We start from the raw sequence: 23,528 nt of genomic DNA on the forward strand, positions 1-23,528 counted from the left end.
AGAAGCACATGATGAAGAGAATAACACAAAGCATGGAAAGGCAGGTGGAAGTATAGAGAGAGAGAGAGAGAGAGAGAGACAGAGAGAGAGAGAGAGAGAGAGAGAGAGAGAGAGAGAGAGAGAGAGAGCGCAACGCGTGAGGCGAGCATCACGGGGCTGGGAGAAGTGCATGAGGAAGACAGCAACCTAGAGTTTAGAAGCAGGAAAAGTTTGGGGGAGAAACACAAAAGATAGAGCAGCACAAAAGGGAGAGAGCAACAAAGGGGTAGGAGGGCTGATAATTAGCGGGTAGAGAAACATACGAGGAAGACAGCAGGAAAATACATGCACTCTCATGGAGTGCTTAACCCTAAAGAAAAACGTAATTCCCTAGAAGTGAGCAATGGATAGATACAAGTAAAAGAATTAAGAGGAGGTTACACAGGATATTCTCTAGGAGAGTGGCAAACACAACAAGCCATTTAATACGAAGCAAACAAGTAAGGTCGACAATAAAGCCAACCAATGTAAGCCCAAGTAAATTCACAATAGGACTTTTGCAACCAGGCAGCTTGTGCTGTCTAGTAAGGTGAGGCCTGAAAGGCAACCAAAAAATCCAATGAGCTTTCTGGATTGACCACAGGAATAGCAGCTGATACCTCAACTTACATAGTGTGTTTCAGGATACCTTATGTACCAGCAATGATCTAAAATAAGATATGTGCATTCTAATGCAGTTTATTCTACTAGCAAATACGGAGACGTGGTCACTGCTATCAACAAGAAATTTGTTACCCAAACTATGACTGAAGGTCAGCACAAATTTCTACATCCTCCTCTCCTACGTTTTCAAAACGTACGCAACAAGTACAATATGATGTTCTGTCTTTCATACTGCAGAGGAAAATATTAGTTTGCACTACAAAAGCCAAAAGTAATTAATCATAACACTGACGCAGCTGTATGCAGTCACCTGAGATAAACTATAAAAATTACAATTACACAACTTTTTATCAAATTAGTTTGGAGGGGTTGAAACAAGATGAGTTACCCCCAATCGATATTTTTTTAGTATGATTGCTTCTTTCGTAGTATTCTGGTTTGTCAGTTCTCCTCAACATTTTGCTATAAAATAAAATTGTGAGTCTAACTGATGACCTGCAAGAGAGGTCACCTGAATATGACAAACCATAATGAGCACAAGCATGCTTTCTTTGTAATTACACTTTGTGTGAATTATTTGAGCTTGTCAGAGATGTGGAAAGAGGACATCACAGAAAGCAGCAGAGCAGTCTTTTCACATTGATCTAGCCATTTGCTTTCAATCTGTGATCTGTAAGGATCAAAGGAAAGAGTTAACTCTACAGAACCTATATAGCATGTGGCATATCAAAACTGCCAAGATTCTCAACCTGTCTGAGCAATCATTAGCATGGAGTTGTCACAAGCAGCCTATATTATAATTACTTACAATTTTGCAAGTAAAACTGAACAAAAGATGCGCCGGTTTTCGTAAATGAAATGTACATCTTCAAGAAATTGGAGAGACCATACTTACAGTAAAGGTTCCTTTGTGAAAAGTAAAGGGTATTTCTCAAATGCCATCGATGCCACACTGGGAGGTTCAGCTTTTTCTAGGATGAGTTTTGCCAGAAGCATCAGCACCTCATTTTTGAAAAGACATCCTTCTGTCGTGAAGCAAAGCTCAATGTACTCAAGAAAGCTTGGTAGGAAATGCTGAAAAGCAATTCAAGGCTCACATGTATTTTTAATTGATTTTTGAGAAAGTAGAGCAGAGGACATACATTATGAGTTGGATTCTGGCTGTAAAATCCTGTAAAAACACTTGAAACATAAACCCCGTTCATAGTATACCTTAAACACTAAAAGTTCTTTAGCACATTTATATTTATTCTGTATACAAAGAAAGACAAATGCTCTGGGTACATAAGACTTTGCTCTTCATGCAATAATTTGACATATATATATATTTGATCTAGATATTTTTGCCTAGTTAAAGGGAAACTTGTATGCACGTCCTCAGCACTTGCAAATAAATATATACAATCTGATGATGGTCTCAGTCTAGAATTCCCTACACACCAAAAACAGTGGACAGCAGCAAGTAAAAAAAGTTCACATTTGAAGAAGGTATTCTCAGCCAGAATTTTGGCTCCTGGTTTCCGACTTGTTACTTAAATATCTCAATATTGTCTGAGTTGTCCTGCCTACTAGTGCAGAGTCTCATGCTTCAGACAGAACATATCCATCTTAGACTATGTACATTTCAATTTAGAGGATATCAGACTAGATATGGAGTTTGTTCTCATTAGTAACAAATGAAGACAAAGCCACCATTACGACAGCTATAATGATTTATACAATAGCAGCTCTCAAACACAAATCTACTAGAAAATATAATCAACTGAACTTTTCTCAGCCAGTGTACAGCAAAACTCATCAAACAGACCCCTACACTGGACAAGATGGAGAGTTAAAATATGGTGCTATGTCGGCCAAGTTGGCCTGACCACTCTGGTCACCATCCACCACCACAATCTGTATTTGGTCAGCCTGCTGTGCTCACTCTCTGACGGCAGAGAACCTGCCCTCAAAATGTCCAGGATAAGGTACAGGGTAGCTTTCTAATGAATTATTTTCCATTTTACATCCAGGTACAGCCATATAGATGGGTTAAAGCCACTTGGCAAATGGCTGAGCTGGTTGTAAATTGTCTGATTGAGGTTGTGCTCTGCTAAGGATGAGCAGAAATGAGGTGAGGAGGAGAGAGGGGGAATCGTACTGGGACTGAGGTGGAGGTAAGAAGCTGAAGATGTGGCACAGTTCAGTTGTGACTGATAAGGAGGAGAGGCTGGGTTGAGTTGGCATTGAGGTGTGGAAGGGTAAGGCTGAAGTTTGGTATGATTAGATTCAAATGAGGTTGAGGTGAAGTTTGATTTACATGGGTTTGAAGTGTTGTTGGAGTGTGACTGATGTGTGGTTGGGAGAGACTGAGGTGAGGACAGGGTCCAGTTGAGATGAGTAAGTGGTGAGCCGTATGTTGTGATGACCTAAGCACCAAAGTCATAATTTTGAAAAGACCCTCTTGCCTTGACAAGATGGTCCTTTCCACTAAGGCAGAAACACTTGTTTGAAAATGTAATCACTATAAAGATGTTTGAATATGAACTGGGGAAATATAGTTAGTACAAGTGCACATTTTTCTTTCCAAGGAAAATTACTCAAAATCACTTACCTTTTCAAACTGCTTCATGGAAAACATCCCTTCACAAAACCTTAAAATGAGACTGTTCTCAAATCCACTTGTAAATACCTGTGAATGGAACACAGTGTTAGTAGAATGGACACGTAGAGACCCTGCGTTTTAACATGTAGTGAGACACTGACAGATGATACTGGAAAGAACAACCTACAGTATGAAAGAATCAGATTCCAGGCCATGGAAATTCATGTGCTATGTGGCTGGTGCACATTCTTGTTTTCTCCCAGTCACGACAGCCCAAAAAAAAGCTCAGGTGTGCTAAGCTGAAACTATGCCATCTAACACCATACACATTGAAGCATGATTTATAGAACCAATAGGACAGACTTTATGTGAAAGATATCGTGTGTCACTAAGATATTGCGTTACTAGGAGTGTGGAATTTAATAAAATATCTATTTGTACTTGCTATATAAAAATACTTGGCCTGTAACAAAATCCACTTGTCCCTTTGGTGCCTCATAGTGCAGCAACACATAATAGCAGAAATCTCTAGATATAAGGGTTCTGAGAATAGCCTCTCTGATTAGGCCATGGCTCGTATTATAGAAGGGTTTGAATACTAGCAATTCCCTTATTTTAACACCTTTATGCATATCTACATAGGACTGGAGGATGCGGTAAGCAATAGTTCTAGGGTTGAAATGCCCTTTTGAGTCTGTGCAAACCTACTAAGTTGCATGTTTTGGGGGTTTTTACCAGCTCTTCTCTAATCATTTCCCATACTGAGAAAGTTTGGAAATTTACACCTGAGAAGGGCAGAAGTAAGACCTCTCCCAGGGTTGGGAAAAAAAGTGGTAGGAGGCAAAGTGAACTTGTAAACGTGCAACAGATGTTTGCATGAGTAAATTTGCTCATGCTAAAATAAAGTTCACAAGAGGTGCGTCTAAGATGGCAGACGGATGAGATTAGATTCTCAGTCTCTCCGGCCCTCCGCCACTATTGCACCGCGTAGCTGCCCTCTAGCCTCTCACTGCGGGTCCCCTGCGGGTTCCGCTGCCGGCAGAAGGACTGGGGCACGAGCTGACCCCAAAATGGAGGTCTGCGCCCCCTGAATCCGTATGGGCGCTGCGGAACGAATGGGGAGCTCGTGCCGCCGGCCTGTGAGGCGATTGGCGGTGAAAAAATGGGCCCGTGGCGAGGCCTCACTCTGCCTACGGCTGCTCCTTGTGGAGCACAGTGCCATGCTGGGTCGCCGCTACCCCCGACAAGCAAGGACCGCTAGTTGTAGAGGAGCTCCTATAGCCCCAGTGTGGAGACCCTTCACGCGGATCTCCGAGAGGTTCGCCGCAACCTGGAACAAATTGGAGATAGAGTGGCCACTATGGAGGATCGAGAAACCGGATGGGAGGGGGAAACAGAGTGGCTAAAGCAAGAGGTCTTGCGTCTCAAGCAACAGCATGTGGAACTGCAGGCCCACAATGAAGATTTGGAAAATCGTTCCAGCAGGAACAACGCATTCGGGGAGTGTTGACAGATGCTGAGGGAATGAACCTCAGGGAATACGTCATGGCCCTCTTCCAGTACATCCTGGGCAGCTCGCAGGAGCCGAAACTGCAACTCTATCGAGTACACAGGATGGGGCTCCCCAGAATCGAAAATAACCCACCTGCAGACATTATGGTCTGCGTCCACGAATTTTAAATAAAAGAGGACATTCTATAGAAAGCCCCAGATTCGCATCTGCTCCGATTCCGAGGCCACTACCCAGTGGTTACCAGGATCTCTCCTGGATCACTCTGCAAAAGCAAAGAGAATTTTGCCCGATCACTGACCTTTAACAGAAAGCAGGCATAACGTATTCTTGGTGACATCCCTTCAGGATCATCTTTCGCCACGACGGAACGCTACATCAACTGAGATCCCTCAGAGAAGCCGGCTCCCTGCTAAATATTGATGAACCCCTGGAGACGCAGTGACATATCCTCTCTCCCGACCACAGGAAGCAGAAGAGGTCGGGATGGCGACGTGCCAAGGGAGCCCCCATTAGAGCAAAGCCGGACTCGGACATCATGTTCAAAAAGCGACGATCTGTACTCTAGGCCCTTTCTGGGGAATCTACCCTCTCAGGAGGCACATGGGACAATCTGGAATCGCCTACAGCCGCTAGGTTGGAGGAAGACAAGGCGGAGGGCTTGAGGAGATCTACTCTCTGCAGGATAGCCTTTACTGGTCCCCAGCTTCACCCAGGACTGTACACCCTCAGGGGAGCTCCCTGGCGACTGTGGGGTCCACGTCTGGAAGACGCTCCACAACAGTTATACCACACTAATGAACTTTTGTCATTTCATGTTTTACCCAATGTTATTAGTTTGCACATCCCAGGGGACTTTTCCATCTTTTCTTTTCACTCCTCCGCACCAACAGCATTGAAATTGCTCCTGCAGCTGCGTCTTAAAAGTGCTCCACGCCTTGCGCCCGCTGTCCTGCCTGTGGGACCCCTGGGTGAAGGCGCTCTTACGCTACACAGGTCCCCATCCCATGACCCGTGAACTGTTCATCAGCCTTAATTAGTCCAGTTAAGCACGCAGCAGTGCTGTCTCTCCTGGAACAGTCCGGCAGAGACATATGCCTGCTACAGGAGACTCGCCTGCTTTCCAAAGTTACCGCCCTGTATGCAATCACGCTGGCTCCCCCGCAGCATTAGTCCTCCAGCCCTGTGAAGAAGAATGGGGTAGCTATTCTTCTTGCCCAGAAATTCAATGGTAAGTTACTATCCATGATTACGGAAATAAAAGAGAGGGTGCTTGTGGTTCGACTAGAGTGGGGCGTCCTTACTTTCACTCTGGCTAACACATATGCGCCAAATGAGCGACAGGAACTCTTTATCCTCAACGCACTTGCGGCAGCCCTCGCTTCCCCGGACGCCCATCCTGATCGGGAGAGACCTCAAACCGGTGATGGACCCCGATATGGATCGCTCCAGTCAACGCTCCTTTCAAACGGGAGACTTTACAGCTGCCGGACGCAGGTGGTTAGCGGACGGAACACTTTGCGACATATGGAGGTATCTTCACCACTCCTCAAGGGATTACACCTTTTATCCAGCAGACCTGTCGTCATACGCCTGCATTTATTAATTTATCACGTCTCCTGCCCATACAGCCTGTGTCAGAGGGGCGAGCATAGAACCCCGATCGCTATAACTTTACAGCTGGACATTTCTCAACCCCGTACTTCACACTGGCGACTGTGGGATGTCATGCTCCAAACCCCTTCCACGGTTACTGCGATACGTACTTCGCTAGGGGACTATACCCGTAATAATGACCTCGAAGGGGCCCTCCTCTTTTTGTTATGGGAGGCATTAAAGCTCGTCCGGGGTGAGGGGGTGGGGGGAGAGAACTTTTCGCTATTGCAGCTGCCGAGAATCATCTGCGCCGGGAGAAGCACCAACAACTGGAACATGCAGTCTCTGAGTTGGAGTCAATCCGTAAACGCACGGGTGCCCCAAGAGTCTGGTGAGAGACAGAGGCACCTGCAAAAGTACCTTGACCGGGTGGAATATGCTCATTTGCAATTCAAACATGAATTTTACTTAAGCAGTGACCGCTGTGGATGCATGCTGGCGCACAGGCTTCGTGCAACAGTCCTATGTGGGCTCTGTTCGAATGCCCCGGGGTGAGGAGGTCCACACAGTTGTCAAAATAGCCGAGGCCTTTAAAACTTTCTATAGCGCCTTTTACTCTGGCTTAGACGTCCCTACGGGGGACATAGAGGCCTATCTTTAGGGAGTGTTCTTGATGTGTGTTCCTCCAGAGCTCGCATCCCAATTCAACCAATCTATTCATATAGAAGAAGTGAATGCAGCTATCTCCCACCTCAAACACTCTAAGGCACCAGGGCCGGTTGGCTTTTCGGCTCTATTCTATAAAACATTTTGTCAAAAATTAGCCCCTCTGTTGACCTGCCTCTTTTTTTTTTTTTTTTAAACAAATTTTATTTGTCAAATATCACATAAAGAGCAGAGCTCTGAACCCCAGAAACTTCTGCACAATAAACTTACATCATTATGACTTTGACTTTTAACAAAATAATAATCGAGGAAAAATGGAAAGCAATACAGATGAAAAGAAAACAGAACAACAGAGAAATTATAACATAACAAATCCCCCCATCGCACTAACATCTCACCTCGATCAGCATATCATTAGGAACTGCAGCCACCTCCTTGGCTTCAGCACTTTATTACACCTAAAACTGCATCTTGCACCAACCGAAATAAGATTATACTGGGTCATGGGGCCCTGCCATAGAGACAGGCTCCAGCTGCAGGCCTCGCTAGTCCGGCCATCTCTTCCAAATTTTAAAATGTTTGTGCGGACACCCCCTTGCCGCAAAAATGGGGACCTTCAAGCCCATGCAAAAATCCAGGTCATTCTTCCATGCGGTCACCGAGGGTGCCGCCGGTGCCTTCCATGACTTTGCGATATTTCTTTTAACCAGAGTAAACCCCAGTAGCATAAGATGGCATTTCTATATGTTGCCCCCCACCCCTTCCATAATGTGTATGAGTACCAGCTTCGGCGAGCAGGGTAGGTCCCAGCCCGAGAGGCAGGTCATAACTCTCCTCCAGAATCGTGTCAGAGCAGTGCAATGCCATGCCAGAGCGTGTGCATCAGGGTTCCCTCTTCCCACTCGCACCCGAGACATGTAGGGGAGGCCACCAATCCCACTTCACAATCTAACCCTAGTAAAATATACCCGATGAAGGTACTTGAACTGGATAAGTCGCAGGCGTGCTGCGATAGCAGCCCCCCACGGGGAAGCCAGCACCTCCGTCCAGTCCTCCCCGTCCAGCTGACCAACATCACCCTCCCAGGCCTCTATAAGCTTCTGTAATGAGGAGGAGCTATGGGTAACCAGGGATTGGTAGATTTTAGAAATCTTATTGTCTTGGAGATCTCCCATAAGTACCTTTGCCTCAATTGGGCTAAACTCAGCAAATGAATCTAACCCCCTCCAAGCTAGGGGAGATAGCATGGCGGAACTGAAGATATCTATAAAATTGAGTTTGGCATTTGAAAGTCCCTCTGCAGATCCTGAAAAGATTTCAAGACCAATCCTTGCATCACATCCCCCAGGGTCGAGATACCTATACTGTCGCAGCTACGAAACCCAGATAGAGTAGCCAGCTGTGGCAATCGCCCATTGTTCCAGAGGGGAGTCTCCCTTGTCAGTCTATTCCACCATCCCATCTTCCGAAGGGCCTGCCTCCATATTTGAAAAATAATCCTCGTAGTTGTCGGCAAGGAATTGCGCAGCGGTGCAGAGTACAGTATAGTATGCAAACTGGAATCTCCCATATACCGCCGTTCGACTGCATAAGCCGGGTCGGCCCTGTCCCCGTACCACCATTCATTTAAGACGATGCGAGGGCATATAGTAAGATTGAATATCAGAGGTCGCCAGCCCCCTGCAGTACGTAGACTGGAAACTTGTCTGTAGCGCAACTCTGGCCACTCCACCGGCCCACAGAAAATGTCCCAAAGCTGCATTAACCTGGCGGAACCATCTGGAAGGGATCGGATACGGGTAATTTTGTAAGTGGTATAGTAGACGGAGGAGCGAGACCATCTTGAAGATGGCCGATCTACCATAGATGGATAGGGGCATATGAGACCAGGTCTTAAAATCTTCTCGTACACGTTCCCATACCGGGGCCAAATTTCTGTCCCAAGACACACTAAGTGAGTCCGACAGGAATATTCCCAGATACTTCAGCCCCCACAACAGCCACCAGAATCGACAAGGCCCAGGAGTCCAGACCCGCAGCATCCCCAAGGACCCACAGCGTGGCCTTTCGGGGGTTCATATACAATCCCGACGACTCCCCGAAGACCTGCATGATGCGAAGCAGTCTCGGTCCCATCCTGTTTACATTGGTAAGAAAGAACAGCACGTCGTCGGCGTACAATGCAATGCGGTCTGATAGTCCATGCGCCCACTCAAAGCCAGTCACCTGTGCATGAATTTGTGGCCAGGGGTTCCATAGCCAATGCAAATAAGTATGGTGACAAAGGGCAGCCCTGCCTGGTACCCCGCCCAACGGGAAATATTGAAGAAGTGGGGCCAGCTACGCGCACCGACGCAGTGAGGTCAGTGTATAGTAATGTCAGGTAGGACAGGAATCGTGGGCCAATATTCAGCCGGCGCAAAAGTGCGAATAGATATACCCAACTAAGGGAATCAAATGCCCCATCGATGTCTGCCAGTAAGAACGCTGCTTGTACACCCAAGCCCTGAATGGCCGCAACAGCAATATGTGCTTGTCGAATATTGGGACGTGTCGCTCTCTGAGGCATAAAGCCCGCCTGGTCCGGATATACCAAAGTAGTTATTTGGGACCGAAGACGATTGGCAAGAGCCTTGGCTAAGATTTTTGCCTCCACATTTAGCAAAGAAATAGGGCAAAATGAGGCTTGTTGGCAAGGGGGGGTCGCCCGAGCTTGTGGAACACCACCACTTTCGCATGTCTCCAGTCCCGAGGGAGGCAACCCCGCTCCCTGGCCTCCTCCACCACTCTAAGAAAATGGGGCCCTAGCTTTGTAAAGTATTTTTTAAAGTACTCACAAGGAAAGCCGTTCGGACTAGGGGGTCTCCCAGAGTTCAGGTTCCCCATGGTGGCACCCAGCTCTTCTTCCGTGAGTGGGAGATCCTGCTCCGCATGTGTCTCACTAGATAATGCCTTAGGCGGGAGATAGTCGAGAAAGCGGAGTATCACGTCTTCATGTAAACACTCTCTGGGGACGTAAAGCTCTGCATAGTAGGTGGCTAAACATTTGGCTATTTCAGAGGGATCCGTAAGGGGCTCCCCACAAGGCTGGCGACACCCGGAAGGGCCTGGGGGTATAATGCCCCCTGACACAGCCTGTGGAGCAGCTTACTCGACTTCTCTCCCCATTGATACACTCTACTTCGGATCGCCAGCCAAGCCAGACGGGCCTCATCCACCAATAAGTCTGCATACACCTGCTGTGCTAGATTTAATTGTCGACGGACCTGACCATCCCCGTCGCCCCTACTACGGCTTATCAGTTCTATAATATTGGCCTCTGATTTTAGAAGGGACTAACTGCGCGCTCTGCAAGCTGCTGAGCAGAAGGAGATGTCTACCCCCTTATGGTGGGCATCATGGCTTCCCACAGGGGTTCAGCCCCCTCAACCGATCCCACATTCAATGTCAAGTACTGATCGATGGCATCCTCTAAGCATACCCTATATTCCTCCTTCAGTAAGTTCCATACGGGGAGGCACCATCGGAAAGGCTGTCTTACCGGGCCTACCTGCAAGGTAAAGGCCACCGGCGAGTGATCAGATAGACCCTGTGGGAGGATATCTACCTCTACCACCCTACCAGCCGCTATTCGGGGCACGAATAAATAGTCCAGCCGCGAATAAGAGTCGTGAACTGCTGAGAGATATGTGTATCCCTGCTCAATCCCTTGTCATCAACGCCACCCAATCAAGTCCCATCACCAAGGAGTGTAGTTTGGTGGGCTGGCGAATGTCCAAGCATCCCCCGGGTCTCCAACGATCTCTAGCCACTTCCATCACATCATTCCAGTACCCCCCCAACCACAGGCAAGCCACCCGGCATATCCCCCAGAAGGTCATGAGTCACTCTACCAAGCCCCAGGAGAGTGGTGGGGGGCATAAACACATCCCAATACCATATGTTCTTCATAGATAGTGCCATGAAGGAACAAAAACCTCCCCTGAGTGTCGGCCCAAGTTTTAACATGTTTGTAGGGAGCCCTGGGGTGGATCAAGATTGCTATCCCCCCCAGACCCGCTTATGAATCCAGAATGGAACACCTGAATGTATCCATAGCGTTGAAAGCACAATGCATTCTTCCCGATGAGGTGTGTCTCTTGCAGCATGAGGCTGTCCGCCTGAGCCCTTTTGGCCTGCCGAAGTATGGCCCCTCGCTTGATTTTATCCAACGCCCCCCTGACGTTCCAGCTTATTACTCAAAGGGTACCTAAGGGAACCTGTTGTTTACCTGATGGGGCCGCCATAGGAGGACCTAATGGCAGTTACTGGTGCATAAAAAGATGCATGGTGTGCATATAGTGACTTTGTAATGGCATAGAGTAGTGCGATCAGATAACAAAAGCAAAAACCCAACAACCCCCCACCCCATTCCCCATAAGTATTTGTCACGGCGGGTGCGCCCTGCAGACCCCAACGGGAGGTCCCGGCCCACCCCCGCTAATGGACCCCCAACAGACAACCCATCTTCAGAAGGCACTCTCCCTGTCAGACAAGGTCTGGCAAGGATGCCGGCCTTCATTTGTGCTTCTCCGGTCAAGGCACTAATGTCTGAGGCACACGGGACCAGGGTCCCCCCATCCATTAGGATGCTGATGTATGTTGCTGGGGGAGCCGGACCGGGAGGAATCGCTAAGCGATGGAGAGCCACGTCTGGACCTGGAGCGATTGTTCCCTTTAAGCTTTGGTTTGGGAAGCTTCCGAACCACCTCGCTAGACGATGAGTCTGAGTCCAGCCTGGGCGGAGTGTAGGGGCAAATTTTCACCATCTGGTCTGGTTGACCTGGCTTTTTAGCTCCTTTTTTGATACCAGTTCCCTGACCGATGCACGGCAGGAGGCGTCCATCTCGGTGATTCTTAAGCGGCTGAAAGCCCCTAGAAACTGTGGGTCACGCATGCCTATCTCCCTTCTCAATATTGACGCTAGGCTCATTGCAGGTATTTTAGCTGCTCGACTAAATCCCATCATGCTGGACAGGGTCGATCCAGAGCAATCTGGCTTCATCCCGACGAGGCAATGCAGCGAGAATACAAAATGCCTCCTGCATCTCACTGATCTCGTTCAACGTTAGCAGAAGGAGGCTCTCTTACTTTCTGTTGATGCGGAGAAGGCGTTTGACTGTGTCAACTGGCCATACCTGCTTGCACCATCCGCCAGTTTGGATTTGGAGATAGAATTAGAACATGGATACGCTGTATCTACAGCACCCTCAGGGCTTCACTACGGGTGAACGGGACGTCATCCTCCAGGTTTCCTATAGCACGGGGGACCCGACAGAGCTGCAGCCTCTCCCCGCTCCTCTTTGTGCTATACATGGCGCAGAGAGTTAGAGATAACCTGCGGGTCTCAGGGATTCGCCTGGGAGTTGACAGACACACGATCAGCCTATATGCCGATATTATCCTATCTCTGACAGACCCGAAGATCTCGCTGCCATTCTTGCTTGATGAGTTGCAGGCGTTTGGTGAGGTGTCAAAGTCAATCTCCCAAAATCCCAGATTCTGAACCTCTGAGACGCCTCATCGCATGTGACTGCACTACAGGCCCGGTTTCCATTTGAGTGGGCGAAGGACACCATACCGTATCTGGGCATTCAGCTAGCTCCTATACTGGCAAAGACGTTGGCAGCTAACTATGGCCCCCTTCTTGATCGGACCAATAAGAAACTTTCCTCGTGGAGCCGGCTGGGGTTGTCTTGGAACGGGTGCATTGTGGTAGTTAAAATGAGGATACTCCTGAGCATTCTTTTTATATTCCAGACCATACCATTCCCCCGTCGCCCTCTGTCTTATGCAACGTGCAAATTGCAATCAACCGCTTTTATCTGGAATGGCAAGAAGCCACGCCTCTGACAACAAATTACGTGTCCAAAAGCAGATGGAGGCCTTGGGCTCCCCCTACTCCTATGGTATTTCCAGGCTTCACAACTGCGCTTCATCATGGAGTGGAACAACCCGCTCCCTGAGTATCACTGGTCCTTTATCGACCAGACAATAGCTGGAGCCAATATATGGCGTGAGGTCTGGCTGCCTTGTAAGCCTAGGGCATGGGGGTTGTATTTATATCCAGTGACACCCACGATCCTGAAAATATGGGACGCTGTTGCTCAAGCGCAGTCTGACGCCATTTCCCTTCCCAATGACCCAGATTATTGATACTCCCGATTTCTTTTACCGGGAATATTATCGGTAGAGTTCCGAGAGGTGACATGCCCGAAATACCTGCAGATATTGTGATTGCGCCCCCGAGACGACGGTGAGGTCACTTAGACTCTATCAGAGGGCTGGGAGCTGATCCGGACCCTCAATAAGTATCTTTCTGCCGGGTGAGTGACGCTGGATATAATAGTGCGGAGGAGTTGGGGTGGTTGGATGGGATCTTTCCTTCTTTTGGATTCTTTTTCTCCTTCCCCTTTCTTGACACACCTCTTTAAAAGTTCACAGAGTCTGTTGATTGCTGCCGGACTCCGGGTTGTAGGCTCAGAGCTGTGTATCATACTTCACAATTTGATAACACTGTCGGCCACTGGCTGAGAGCAAAGGCCCTCACATCTGGAGATCAGAAACTCATCTGTGGTGACAGGCTGACTAGGACCAGTCAGTCAGTAAACCAGTAGTTGGAAGGTCTTCATGAGGCCTCTAACAAGGTGCCCTTTGCGTGCATGCATTAATAAATCAATCACTGGAATCAGGGTGGGCTTATTTGTACAAAATGCTTTATACCAAACATATGTGGTTTCAGTAAAGCCATTATGTAGCTGTGGAACTCGTTTTTGACTAGTACCCAAGCACATGAATTTAAAATGGTTCCCCTGATCACTTGCGCTGGCATCAATTGAACTGACCAGCACAGGGACATATCTGCTCGTGCAGATATGCCCACACATGTAATATAGTGCACTCTGCCTTAGGGCTGTAAGGCCTGCTGTAGGAGAGACTTACCTATATGGCATGCAATGTTGCAGTGAGGACATGGGATTGACTGCGGACATTGCTAAGTTAGCATATGCTTGGCTGCTATTTTGCCGCTTTTGCACGCGTTCCTACATGGCTCAGTTCTCGTAAATACTCTGCTTGCGCTTTTTCACATGAGAACTGTCTGCCTTTCACACATCTAGCTGTACACTGTGCTCCTCGTCTGCACAGCGTGTTCAAGGTAAAAAAACAACGTTTGCTGTTGATTCACTTTGGTCAGTCCCACGCCCATAGACGTAACATGGAACACAGCTGCACTACTGAAACTCGGGTGCTTTTAATATGGCATTACATGCATGAAAAGGCACTTGGAGAAAATCATTCCAACTAAGAAGAGCTGTGCTTGTCCGGAGATGTAAAATCCTTGCATCTAACTTGGAGGTAGGGGGTCCCCCTGACAAAGCCTAGAGGTCTACTATTATTATAATAAACTAGCTCATAGCACGGGGAGGGTGGTAAGGCGCTGTAGTCCTGTTTCCACTATCATTATGATATGGTTTCCCCTTTTGTGCTTTATGGAATTGTAACAATGTTGATTATATTGTTCTTATGCATTTTGCTGCTAGTATTGGCTCGTGTACTGCATTACTGAGCACGTTAGTTAAAATAAACATTTTAAACTATACCGTGTCTCTGTTTACTCACGTTGTGGACAAGTATGAGTGTTTTAACGAAAGAGTGTTCTTATTCCCACGATTCCTGAGAGGGTCAAGGTGACATGTTCTAGGATGTCTAATCATTGGTAGCTTCGCTGTAGTACGGAGAACGAATGAGACACTATAGCTAGTCGGATTGGGGTTCTGGGCACCGAGGTGGGTCTTTGGTACACCACTACACACCGAGGTCCTGGTTTCCTGCGCATAGTTCTGTGTATGTGCAGAATTCCTGCCGGCATGGCATACAGGGCAGTCTGCCATGTTGTGACTTCACTTATGTCTGCATCAAGGCATGCAGCCTGCAGTGGCCGTCCGGATGTGTTTGGTGAGGGGTCCCTTCGGGTGGCACAATATATCCTGCAGCCCTTAGGGACCCTCTTTACCCTTCTTGCCCTAGGTACCAGGGGTACCACTAACTAGGGACTTACAAGGAGTGCTAAAGGTACTGCCAATTGGGGAAACAATTGTACAATTTTGGGAAAGAGATCTGGCACTGGGGATCTGGTTAGCAGGAACCCAGTGCACTTCCAGTCAAAATTGCCTTGAGTAACAAGCAAAAAGTGGGGGCGGCCATGTCAAAAGGGGCACTTTAATTACAAGCACTTTTATTCTGATAGTCACAATACACAAATATAGCTGTATATTGAGTTTATTGATAAACTAGACTCACAAACTGAAATTTACAAAATAGTTGCAATGTAATTTGCTGAAATATTTTCAGTTCATAAATCTGAAAGTGTCTATTTTTTGGTCTAACCTTTTAAGTTTATTTACAGGATGGCAATCCGACTCACGAATCATGGTAAAAAGTCCCAGAAAAGAGGAAGCAGGTCTGAGGTGACCAACATTTTCAGTCTCCACAGCTCGGCCCAGAGGTCAGTAGCCTTAGAATACTCCCTCCTGTCGCTACCTGGACATGAGACTGTGACCAGTTTGAGGCTTGAAACTATATTAGCAGGGGTGGGCAGATCTAACAACTGAGGGAAATGGCAGTGTTCGTGTAGAGCTCCCACAGACACCGACCTTAGATGTGACAAAAAGCGAGTAAAATGGGATGGTGAATTATAAAGAAATATCTCCATAACAGGCTGTGGTAACCCTCGACTGATGGGGAAACAATTTCACATAGATGCCCCTCCTCTGGAGTGTACCTCCCAAGAGGTCTCAGAAGCCCAACTGCACGCACCTTGGAAGAAGGGGAAAAAGTGGGTTACACTGGTGGCATTTCTCTGCCACTTGGAACATTCAGACACAGAGCAGAGGGGCTTACCCTTGTTATACCGGCAAACGGGAATGTACAGACAAGACCACCGACCACAAATCCATAAGAGAACAGGCGATAACTAACCCCAGCGGTGACCATCGAAACAGAAAGGAGACTGATTAAAACACAGATGGCGACCATATCAATGAGAGGCCCATTCTTGAGCCCCAAGAAAATATAGACTAGAGTCAATTGGTTGTGAGTCATAATGTGACAGTGGGGCCACTACCAAGGCAGATTCGTGACCCAATTGTTTAATTTACAGCCATACATAGGAGGACACTCCATAGAACATTTAGAACAAACTATGAAGGAAACAAGGTGATTGATTGGGCCATGTAAATCCACTACTATCAAGAGCACTGCAGTGTGAGCTCAGCCATCATACCAAAGCTCACAGTGACAGACTGTGTATCTCACCCACATATAACTTAATGGGGGAATAATCACAGAGTAGGAACTGGAAAAGAAGATACAGTGAAACAGGCTTTACAGACTTGTGTCAAAGGTTGACCTATAAACCAGGCAAGCATACACAGGCTCCTATTCATTCCATTGCTACATATCTTCCAAAACCTCCTCAACATGGTATCAGAGAATATTGGCTAACAGTGGCTGCGGAACCAACACTCTGACAAGCTTGTGTCGCTCCTATATCAAAATCAGCCGGTCAACTCTTTTTTACTGAGGGGGTCATGGAAAAGATGTAGAACACCTTAAATGAGCCGGATAAAATGGTACTAGAGTCCGTCATAGATTGTACACTAAAAAGAACTGAGCCCTCAGAAACACAGTTGCTTCAAAAAGCTAAACATCTCCAAAACACACTGGAAATTGTTTCGATAAGAGCACACCTTGCAGCCTTCAACACCAGGCTCCTTTATGCTCCATTTCATTCTGTGTATTACTAAACTGACTTTCCAACCACTTTTGGAGCTCAAGAGGGCTCACAGCATCAATAATCAGTAAAGGAAAGGAGGATCCCAGGCAGGTGATTGCTTGCTTTCTAATGCACGAGCAAGCAAGACGTGATCAATTTGGCCAAACAACAGAGTATTTTCCTCTTTGAATGTCATAAAATCTATGCATACCAAGGTTTCTCACATGAAACCAAACTCAAATGGAAGAGATTCCTATCTCTGTGATCCAATCTCAAATGCATGGACATGTGCTTTGGACTACTTGCCCCAGTTGCAAGTCCCAAGCTCTTAAGGGGTTGGTGGGGTGCTTTACCTTTTTTACTAGGAGTAGAAAGCTGGCTTTTTATGTAGTGTACCAAAACGAGGTATACTATGTAGAAAGACCAGATGACCCTGCATAGGTTCGCTTGCAAGCGAGGTACACCAGCAGCAGTTTCAGTTCACCTGCCATGCTGCTTCTGCGTGCAAAGGTGCTGACCGCCAGGGTAGCCTCAAATGCCACCACTAAAGTCAATGGGAAAAGAACCTGGGGAAAAGAGGCTTCCAGCTGGCACTGCTGGACCAGTCCAGCACAACCCAACAGGAGGCTCCGCTCTGGAGGGTCTCGGGGGCACATGGATACTGTTGGTTTCCGCAGACTCGGGTACATAGGTGTTTTTTTCCTGGCGGGATAGTACTGTCAGAGGCTCTCAGTTCTTGGGGTCGACCAGATGAGGAGGGCACAAACAGGGCAGCAGGGCCACTCCCGAAGAAGCTCTCTTGGATCCTGAAGTCCCATGTCTGTAGCTCAGTCTTGGTGGCATTGGTGTCCGGGCTGGACACCAAACAAGCCTTGGCTAGTGCAAGGGGTCCGGTACCCCGGGTATTGGTGCACGGCAGCTCATGGGGGTTCTAGCATCTTTAAACTTGGTAGGGAGCTGGATCCGATCTAATCAGGCATGGTGGCCTCCTCCTAAGCGGCAGCCGTGTTGGTGGGCCTGGTGGTCAGCAGGTCCATGAACTGGGCATTGTAATTGGTGCCTGCAAACTGCAGGGAAGTGGCTCCTCAATTACAAGTGAGATCTTTTCCGGTTGTTGAGGTGCTGGAAGTGTTTGGGGAGGGTGTCCAGCTCTTTGTGAAGTCGACCTCGGTGACTGGCGAAGTATAAGCCTGGCATGGTTTGGCACCAATCTTTGGTACAGGCCTTCTGTTCCCGCTCGATGCTTCTTTGGTTCCCTGCAGTCAAAGTCTTGACTTGATCTGTTTTCCTGGTGTCAGGGGGCTACCTAAATACTCAATTTAGGGGCGTTATACGGGAGTGAAGGAGAGTAGCCAATCGGCTACTTACCCTTGGGGTCCCTACACCCCCTGTATGATCACTTCCTGTGGAGAGTGGGCATAGTAGTTACTATTTGCACCAACAACAAAAAAAGATGGTGAAACCCTTCTGACTATCCACTTCAGGCTGCCCACCTTAGGGGTGTGCTCAGCCTGCAAGTGAGACATGCCTCCTGACTAGCTAATTTTACCACCTGTCTTGGTGCCAAATGGGCCTCGGGGCAAGGGGTGGCATCTCCCAGGTCTGGGGGATGCCAGGGTTGCATATCAAAGGTGGCAGGGGCTTTAAAGCCCCTAGCCTTGATATGCTAAATTACTAGCTATCCTGCTGGAGGAAGTGTGAACACCTTCCTCCAGAGCAGGCATTGTTCTTGCCCTCTGATAGCACAGGTCCTCACCTCTAGGGGGTCAGAAACTTGTCTGTGTTGGCAGATTGGTCGACAACAGTCAGCCAACACACTAGAGGACTGGTAGGTTTTCAGGTGGCATCTCTAAGGTGCACTCTGAGTGCATGCCATAATAAATCCAACACTGGTATCAGTGTGTATTTATTAAGACGAGGTGTTTGATACCAAACACCATTATTTTCAGTGATGCCATTATGTTGCTGGGGAACTCATAATGACCAGTGCCCAGTAGTATACTTAAGATGGTTTCCCTGTTTACTTGCAATAGCTAGTAACAGAACTAGACATCACAGTGGCATATCTTATCATGCAGATATGTCCTCACATGTAATTCAAAGCACCCAGCCTTAAAACTCTTATGGCCTGCCATAGGTGTGACTTACATATAGTCCATGCAGTGTACAGCCACTGCACATAGGGAGTTTTCAATGTTCTGTTTTCAGAAGGGCTTGAGCTCTTTCATACAGCCTGCAGTGGCAGTCTGCATGTAGTTTTTGTAAGGGTGGCATAAAAAATGTAGCAGCCCTTAGGGAGCCTCTTAAGTACCCATGCCCTAGGTACCAGGGGTTCCATTAACTAGGGACTTACAAGGGTGCTACAGTCGTTGCCAAATGGATTAGAATATAACATTACGTTTTTAGAAGAAAGAGCACTGGCACTGGATCCTGGTTAGTAGGCTTCATTGCACTTGCACAGTTGAGAAATCATCATCTAGTAGTACAAATTGGGGCAAAAGGTGGGGGGGGCGGGACATCTGCAAAGAAGTCAAGCTTCCTACACTAGGTGCAACTTTAGCACCTCAGCCTATCATCCACTCAAAGTCCCCCTTGCAGACTTATCTAAAATCATGAGAACCTACAGGAGACCAGTTTCATAACTATACAAAATCCATATTAATACTGATTTCTCTTCTCAAATACAGACTTGGCTCCAAGGTTGATGGTCCAATCGACTGCACCTAGAATACGCAGAAGAGAACCGATCAAAACGCTTACTGAATCATGATAAATACCTACGAGAGACCAGGCTAAAACTAGGATACCAAAAGAAAGGGGAAGATGAGAGGAATTCCTAGAGGGGCCCGTCCTCCCAACCGCTTAAACACGAAAAATAGAAGGCCTACTCTGAACTAGAAAACAACAGTCACACCTCTCAGAGGTTGCAAAAGCACACTGTTTTTGTTAGTGTAACCATCACCCACCAGAGTTTTCCCTAGGTAGCATGCTTCACCATAGGGTTCTTCCCATTTCACTGCAGAATGAGGCATGCTACTACCAGCGAATGACACAGGAGCACTTGAGTGGTAAATGCCCAAAGAATGATGGAATACGAGTAGGAGGGGTTGGAGGTGCCTAATTAAAAATATCTGCCTGATAGGGAAAACTATGTTTTATTCCGCCCTTAAAGCGGTATTATTAAGAAGGGAAAGAAATACAGAACACATGGTTATAATGCATCAGGTTTCCGTATGATCAACATGTTTCAAGCCTCTCTTCCCAGCGGCTATCTCCATGACCAAGAAACTAAACTCACTGAATCCACTCCTAAATCAAAATAGCAGTGTAATAGCAATGCATACACTCTGCATGCTTAAATAAGCATAAATACCTACTTGATAGGGTATGGTGTAGATTTAAAGATCGGTCATAAATAATGCTATATAGGTCCAACGGTGGCAGGTATTATTATTCTACACCTCCAACCCCTCCTACTCCTATTCCATCATTCACTATGTATTTACCACTCAAGTGCTCGTGTCTCTCATTGGTTGTAGTATGCCACGTTCCGCAGAGGAACGGGAAGAACACTATGCTGGAGCATGCCTCCTAGGAGAAACCCGGTGGGTGAGGGTTAAACTAACAAAAGCAGTATACTTTTGCGACCTCTGAGAGGTTTCACTCTTGTTTTCTTGTTCTGAGTAGGCCTATTTTTCGTGTTTGAAACTAGGATACTACAAAATCTTGCACCAATGGCACTGGTCCCCTCAAAGATCAGCACAGGTAAGTATTTCTGGTATTTCAAACTGCTGAAGATGTCATCAAACTGGCAGAGTTTACATAGTGTGGGAATGCAATAAGCCGATTACCTACTGGGACAATGTTTGCAAAGAAATAAAAACCCTGGCTGGAACTATGTGGGATTTGGTGGACTCAGTGATATAGCTTCACGATATGTCTTCATACCTGTAATTTAACCCACTGTCAGGTCGCTGGTTTGCCACGACTCTAGTAGTTGCCAAGCTGTGTGCCTTACGCCTTTGGAAAATGGACACTTTTTCAATAGTTGAGGTCTGGCTTAGGGAAATGTTTTAATTGGCATCCTATAAAAAAGTCATATACAAACTAGAAGAACGACTGTCTATTTTTGATAAACTTTTGAGTAACCTCTTTATTACATAAAGATAATCTTCACATCCCAGTGATGGGATTATCACTTTATATCACAGTGATTTATACACAGGTAGTGTTAATCATGGTCTGGCAGTGGAAGGGGACCACTCACTAAATTTACTGGTTAACGCCTCACTCACAATTTTGATTTTTTTGTCAGATAGTATTTAAATCATTGTAACTTCACTAGCAATTGGAGTGAGTTTGCAGAAGAGGTACACTCGACTCATTACTCTATACTGTCACCCCTAATAGGGTGTGGTAGGAATAAGAAGGAAGGGTGGATGGGGAGAAAAACGAGGGCACAAGATTGCCATGTAACTGCGGAATTTGATATTCTACTTGCTGGTCTATCAGCTTCATACCAGAAGTAATTTCATATATTGTCATTAAACCTTTCAGAGGGCAAAGGGGCTAGCAGGGGTCATTGGGCCCAACCGCGGTGGTCTAAGGTCTTTTATTCCTGATGTCCATGGCCCGACCTACTATGGATCCTAAGTAACTTGGTCAAGTACCTCTTCTGTGTGAGGAAGGGCCCTCTTTCTGCATGGTAGCCCCCACATTTTGCTGAACTGCTAATGTGCTTTGACGTAATGTGCCCTGGGCTCCTGCTAATCAGGTACCCAGGGCCTATGTTCTTTCCCTAAATCTGCATTGAAAGCAAAACCCAATTGGCATCTCTAGCCACAGGTCAGCCCCTGGTAAATGGTACCACAAGTACCCAGGGCACTGTGACCAGGGAAGACCTCTAAGGGCTGCAGCACTTATTGTGACACCCTTAGAGGCCCTGTGCCATTACACACACACACACACACACACACACACTCCCTTTGCAGGCTGCGTGTCTTGGTGCAGAACTAAGTGATGCGCCATGCCTACAACCAACTGTCCTGGCATAGATCAGTACCCCCTCTAGCTGGATGCACTATACTAGTGGGGAGGTTATAGGTGCCTGAGCCCTGTACCCCTACCACTATGTCCATTCTTAAGACATTGTAAGTGCAGTGCTGCCATTAAGAGTATATGGTGCTGGGAGTTTGTCATTATGAACTGCATAGCACCATAATGGCTTTACTGAAAACTGGGAAGTTTGGTATCAAACTTCTCAGCACATTAAACCCACACTGATGGCAGTGTGGGATTTAATGAAAAATGCATTCAGAGGGCATCTTAGAGATGCCTCCTGAAAAACAACCTAACTCTAGTGTCCTAGCTGAGTGGCTGCTCGCCAGCTGCCACCACCAGACAGGTTTCTGGACCCCTGGGTCGAGAGCCTGCTACTCTTGGGGGTCTGAAACTATGCACATCCTGGAACGAGGTGCCAAGCCTCATCCCCAGGATGGGCAGGGTACACGAAAGGGAAGCTTCAAAGGTTTGTGGCCCTTGTGAGCTTCCCCAGGCCTTTTGCTGCTTCCAGGGGGAGGTGAGGTGAAACACAACTTTGTGTCCCCGCCATCTTGCAGATGGGGGGACCCAGCCAACCGAGAGAGGCATATGCCCCCCTCCCACTGGAGGGTGGCATATTAGGAGGTGTTCCCACACTAAGGAAGGGACCCATTAGTCCCAACATTTAATTACCTGTAACACCCCTAAATGTAGTATTTAGTAGCAACCCCGAAACTTGCCTCCTCAGACAAGAACTGTCCAGAAGAAGAGAAGGAGGAACGGAGAAGCTGTGCTGAAACTAAGATGAAGAGGACACTCACTGACTTGGCTCCAGCCCTATCGGCCTGTCCACACCTTGAACCTGCAGAAGTGAAATTCCGGAGTGTCCTGCAGCCAGCAGCCTCAAGAAACCGAAGGACCTGCCCTGCCTTCCAAACCCAAGACTTTGTCTCAAGTGAGCACCGGATTTGCTCGCCCACAGACTCTAGCCAAGACCACGAGTCTGCACCACTCTGCACCCGAAGCCACGCCCCAAGTTTGAGTAGCCCAACACCACGGGGAGGTCTCCCCAGTGATCCTGACCGGAGAGCTGGTGAGCTCTATCCTGCCTTGAATCTCCAAGTGAAGCCTACAGCCCCTTTCTGGAGGATCCCCTGACCGCAACAGGAGCTGGTAATTAAAACCAGACGCCTAAAGACACCCCTGCATCCGACGTCCCAAGGCCTTGGGTGGCCCAACAGACGGTGGCCCAGCATCCGCCGGCGTCCCAACTTCCCTCTCCAACCAGTGGTCACCTCCAGAAGATCTTTATCTCCGAGTCTGCAGTCTTTGTTGCAACCGGAGAATGCCCATTGAAATCAACAGGGCACCCAACGCCAAAAAAACACCCTGCACCCAGCTGCCCATGCACCGCTGTGGGTGTACTTTTGAGTGCTAACTCGGATCCCCCCTTTGCCCTGAGCCTAACACCAGGAGCTTTGCTCCCACACAACTTTGTGGCCTGCTCGTGAGCAGCCACCAACTGGAGGTCCCTTATCCCCTGTTAGATAACATTGGGCCTCAGCACTCTGCACCCAGCCGTCCTAGTGCAGCTGAGGGTGCTTTGAGTGCATCCTTGACCCTGGGGGAATCCTGGTACTGACCCCAGAAAACCAACTCCCAAGCCCAAGTACTTA

General features: G+C 47.5%; 1 protein-coding gene across 1 annotated transcript in view; it reads right to left on the minus strand.

The window, feature by feature from the left end:
- Window positions 1-23,528, minus strand: part of UTP20 (UTP20 small subunit processome component) — a 1,051,825-nt gene that overhangs the window by 825,329 nt on the left and 202,968 nt on the right. Inside the window, exons 11-12 of the mRNA XM_085653318.1 lie at window positions 3,236-3,313; window positions 1,538-1,716 (exon numbers count right to left, since the gene is read on the minus strand). Coding sequence (XP_085509444.1) covers window positions 1,538-1,716; window positions 3,236-3,313 — 257 coding nt within the window. The remainder of the gene's footprint in view (window positions 1-1,537; window positions 1,717-3,235; window positions 3,314-23,528) is intronic.

Source organism: Triturus cristatus, chromosome 4_1, assembly GCF_964204655.1.
Source record: "Triturus cristatus chromosome 4_1, aTriCri1.1, whole genome shotgun sequence".
Lineage (NCBI taxonomy): Eukaryota > Metazoa > Chordata > Amphibia > Caudata > Salamandridae > Triturus > Triturus cristatus.